A 5,165-nucleotide genomic window follows, 5' to 3' on the forward strand; every position below is an offset into this window, starting at 1 on the left:
AAGGAAGGAAGGAAGGAAGGAAGGAAGGAAGGAAGGAAGGAAGGAAGGAAGGAAGGAAGGAAGGAAACAATGGAGGAAGAAGGGAGAAAGGAAGGAAAGAAGGAGGAAGAGATGGAGAGAGGGAGGGAAAGAAGAGAGGGAAGGAAGGAGAGAGGGAGAGAGATGGGAAGAGAGAAAGAGGAAGGAAAGAAAGGAGGGAGGGAGGAAGGAAGGAAGGAAAGAGGGAGGGAGGAAGGAAGGAAGGAAAGAGGGAGGGAGGAATGAAGGAAAGAGGGACGGAGGGAAGGAAGGAAGGAAGGAAGGAAAGAAAGAAAGAAAGGAAAGGAGGAAGAAAGGGAAGGAGGATGAAAAAGAAGGAAGGAGACAGATGAGGGGACTGGAATCTCCCCCGCTTCTGTGACCTCAGGATCCACTAGTCTTTGTATGTTGTTCCATTCACGTTACCAAACTTGTCTCCGCGTTGCCCCAGGGAGCCTGGGGTCCCGCAGGCGTCACATACCACTGTGGCGATGTAGATGATCCGCTGAACGGTCTCAGCCTTGTCGATGCAGCGCCGCAGCAGGCACTGCGCGTCCAGGCGGGCCTGGGAATAAGAATCGCTGAAGCGGGACAAGAGGGCAGCCTTGCGCGCCACATTGGACAGCTTGGAGCGGTTTGGGGACGGGCTCCTGACCTTGACAGCCGTGGAGGGGCTGGCAGATCGGCTGCGGCTGCAGCTACGGCTGCGGCTGCGAGGGGCAGGGCTGGGAGACCGGCTCCTGGAGGACCTGTTGGTGAGCCAGAATCAGCCAGGGAAACCCTTTGATTTGCTTCTTGAGTAAAGCAAAGATCACCTGGTGGCCAATCAATCCGACCATCGGGAGGCAAAACTCCTTATCTGAGTAATTCAGAAGTGATTAGACTTCCCTATCATCTGACTCCAGCATCTGGTACCAGACTTCTTTCCCAAAAATTTATAAGTAACTAGAATTTCTATACATCTCCAGAATGCATGCGTTCTTAAAAATCAGTCCCATTTTGACCTATAAACTCTCAAAAAGAAGCATATAATTTTCTTTTGTAGTCCCTAATAAATCAAATTGACCTATTAATGGAACTTTGCATCACAATATTATTTTACATCTAGACTCATTTTACCAGAACCTCAAAAGGGATTCAGAGGTCCCATATGTTCAGGTCTTTCTGGCTTTATCCAAAAACTCAAAATTACATAAAAATTTTCATGTATCCTTTCAAGGAACTTCCTCCCTCCTCGATTCTGGTGTCTGACCCTTTTGCCTATCACGCTGTCCTCAGCCTGCTCATGCTTCACCTATACTCTCCCCATCTGCTCCATCCCCTAATCAATCACCTCCATGTCCAGATACTTTATCCCTCTCAGATACTCATACAGGAGTTACATATAACACTGGTACAGAGTCCTCGGAAAATCCCAAAATGTTTTGCCTGTCTGTGAGGTGGCTAATGGAGATTTAGGAGCAATCCAAGTTCATGTCCCTTTTCCAATGTTTGATCTTTCACAAATTTAATCCAAGTTTGGGTTCATTTAGCCAGGATCCCTCTAAGTTCATTCAAGAATTTCGGGTTTTGACTATTGCCTTTGATTGAACCTAGCAAGACATATTTGTGGTATTAACTACTTGCTGTTCCCATGAGGAAAGGTCACGCATATGGTCAAGCTTGGGCAGATGAAGCTCATGTTCATAATCCTAACAATGCTAAAGCTGGGGCAGAAGCTGTCCGCAACACAGAACCCAATTGGCAATACCAGGCCACTGATGCCGGCCCAAACAGAGGCAAGGGCAGTTGAGATTATATGATCTCTTTTTTGTTGGAAGAAATGAAAAAGGCATAGTAAAACCTGTTAATTTTTCTAAATTACAAGAAATCACTTAGGAGCCATCTGAGAGTCCCATCCTTTTCCAGGCTACACTGGTGGAGGACGTGCATCAATACACAAGTTTTGACCCCCCAATCCCTAAGGGCCTATCCATTCTGGCCATATATTTTTTAAGTCAGACTTCCCCAGACATCAGACAAAAACTCTAAAACTTAGAACAAGGCCCACAAACTCCCTTTCTTGCTTTATTAAACATAGCCTTTAAGATTTTCAATAATCAGGAGGAAATATCTAAAATAAAAACAGTTCCATTGGAGGAGGAAAAGTGCCAGCACCACACTCATTACATGGTGACAGCATTGGCACATTCTTTTTTATTAGCCAATAATCCCAAGGCTCGTCCCCATAACACTAACAGAACAGGGGTCTGTCATCGCTGCAGAAATCCAGGACACTAGAGTAGAAAATGTCCAAAATCTCCAGGTTACAAGCCACCTCCAGGTTACAATGAGGACCCTATTCTCCTTGCAAACAAGATCATCATTAGAAAAGTGAGTGTCCCTCCCTTCCTCGTGACAGAGGGGCACTTCTTTCTCCTAAGCCCTAATAGCCACAACCTCACCAACATACCTGACAAGGGGATTCTGCAGAACAAGGACAAGGGGAAGGACATGCACCTCTAACTCTATTCCTGGATTATAATCAAGCCTCTGAAAGTCATCCTCTAGATGACTGGTGGGGCCTTGAGTCCTTCCAGGCCCCTATCTTTTCCATTTCTGTGGATGAGCTTTGGGTAAATGTAATTGTGGCTGAGTAAGACTTTTTATCACACCTTCCTACCCTAACTATTTCTCTCTATGCTGGTAAAATGGGAAACATCTCCACCTTTGTGTAATCTTATTACTTCCCCCACCATCCATACTTACAATATCATTGGAACTTCTTTAATTGTAATGCTACTTTGGGATGTACACCCTGGGATACTCCTGTGGGTAACATTAACCCATTTGAGGCCTTAGGCTCTTACAACAAAACTCTGAATCTATCTCATCACTGCCCATTTTTAAGCCTTTCAAACAAACGAATATAGTAAGGCCTCCAGTATACACCATCCCTTGCACTCCTAATACCACTCATGTATGTTACTAGAATGATAAAACCAATGCGGGAAATAACCATCATGTCACTTATATCCTATCCATTTCACATACACTTCCCTGGTTTTGAACACCACCGCTGCGCCCCCCACCCACCCAACCAGCTGGGACATTAACATGACTTTTCCTCTCCTGTGGAGCCTCTCAAAAACTGTCAAGAGGCCCCTTTTCTTTGTTTCCAACATTTTAATGAAACCAACCACACTATATTACCTGGCTGCCCCTCCTGGGCTCTTATGGCTTTGTGGCACTGCTAAAAATTATTTAAACTCTTTTAAATCTTTGGCTTTATTCCATCTTCATGATTCTTTTCATTATGGTGTTTGTACTCTGGGTACAATAGCTCCCACCCAAATCATTGTCTTGAACATAATTTCCAATCTAGAATCCCATTCTAGAAGAAAAGGGGCCCTAGGATTTACTGTGGCCAGAGTTGTGGGAACTATCACAACTCTTGCCTTTTGGGGAAGTTTTTCTTACCATGAAATCACATCACGGGAACTTACCACCTCCCTTGAAATACTGGCAAATACTGGCCTTAGCAAATACTGGTGCAAGTCTATCGCTGCTAGAAAGGTCTTTAGGCTCACTAGCAGGAATGGTTTTTGAAATAGACGAGCTCTAGATTATCTCCTAGCTGAACAAGGTGCTGTCATCAGTAAAACCTGTTGATCTACATTAATGTGTCTAGAAAAGTGGAAACTCATGTCCAAGAAATTTTCGAACAAGCCAAATGGTTAAACACACTCTCCCAAAGTAACCAAAACTGTGTCAAAACCTTTACTGATTGGTTTCCAAAAATCCCTTAGCTCAATCACAGCTCACTGCAGCTTTGAACTCCTGGGCTAAAGAGTTCCTCCTGCCTCAGCCTCCAGAGGATCTAGGACCACAGGCATACCCAGCTAATTTATTTATTTTTTAACTCTTTTTAGAGATGAGTTCTTGCCACATTGCCCAGACTTGTCTAGAATTCCTGGGCTCAAGCAATCTTCCCCATGACAACCTCCTAAGTAGCTGGAATTTCCAGTTTTCAGATACATAACTGTTGCCCTATTTTAGGGTGGAGGTGGGGATTAGAAGGTCAGATGAGCAAATACATGTGGAAGTACTAGGTATATTATAAACTACTGTATCAATAAAAAGTTATATTGCCCTCAAGTATGAAGTAAATTATCAGACTAGCTAGCCCGAAGTAAATGGGTCTCCAAAAAGGGAGGTTTTACAGAAGAAACTATCTGGCAAAAGGTAATGCAAAACTGAGTACAACAGCCAGGGAGGTTGGGTTGGGTAGGGTGAGACTCACTTATGGTGTTTGCCAATTCCCGTGGTGTAAATACTACCACCATGTCAAACAGGCACATAATTCATTCTTGGGAGTCAATACAAGTTGGCACAAACACAACACTGACAGAATGATTCCTCAAAATTAAAGACTGTGGTGACATTTAGAGAATGGGAATAGGGACTTTCACAGCCTGGAGCAGAACACATTAGGGGCTTGAGGGGGGTTGTTAAAAAGAATAAGGAAAATGCAGAGACTCCAGAGAAACATCTCCTTTGTCCTTACTTAACACTATCTTGATGGCCTGTCTTAACATCTGTCCATAAGTAGAAAGGGATTTCACAAGAACACTTCACCTACACATCCCATCAAAGTCAGATACAAAAGGGAAATACCCTGCAGCAAAATGGACAGTATCCCTGGAGAGAGGACTCCCAGGCCTCAGAGAAAATGACCCTCATATTACAGAACAGTTTTTCCATGAGGGTACCACCTCTTGCACCATAGGCCCGCACAATTCTGGTTTCAAGTCAAAGAACTTTCCTTACAACCGGGCACGTTGGCTCACGCCTGTAATCCCAGCACTTTGGGAGGTGGAGGCAAGCAGATCACCTGAGGCCAAGAGTTCGAGACCAACCTGGCCAACATGGTGAACCCCCATCTCTACTAAAAGTAAGAACAAAATTAACTGAGCATGGTGGTATGTGTCTGTAATCTCAGCTACTCGGGAGGTTGAGGCAGGAGAATCACTTGAACCCAGGAGGCAAAGGTTGCAGTGAGCCAAGATCATGCCACTGCACTCCAGCCTGGTCGACAGAGCAGTACTCTGTCTCAAAAAAAAAAAAAAAAAAAAAAATTAAAAACCGGTGCTTGAAAGCCATGCACT

At 44.4% G+C, this 5,165-nt stretch overlaps 1 protein-coding gene across 3 annotated transcripts in view; it reads right to left on the reverse strand.

The window, feature by feature from the left end:
• Positions 1-5,165, reverse strand: part of SPATA18 (spermatogenesis associated 18) — a 46,516-nt gene that overhangs the window by 18,117 nt on the left and 23,234 nt on the right. For all 3 annotated transcript variants that reach the window (XR_001005302.1, XM_011973322.1, XM_011973308.1), the window contains one exon: positions 500-767. Coding sequence is in view for 2 of the 3 variants with exons in the window: in XM_011973322.1 (XP_011828712.1) it covers positions 500-767 (268 nt within the window). In the remaining variant the exon portion in view is untranslated. The remainder of the gene's footprint in view (positions 1-499; positions 768-5,165) is intronic.

The sequence above is a fragment of the Mandrillus leucophaeus genome, unplaced genomic scaffold, assembly GCF_000951045.1.
Source record: "Mandrillus leucophaeus isolate KB7577 unplaced genomic scaffold, Mleu.le_1.0 Scaffold1001, whole genome shotgun sequence".
Classification (NCBI taxonomy): Eukaryota; Metazoa; Chordata; class Mammalia; order Primates; family Cercopithecidae; genus Mandrillus; species Mandrillus leucophaeus.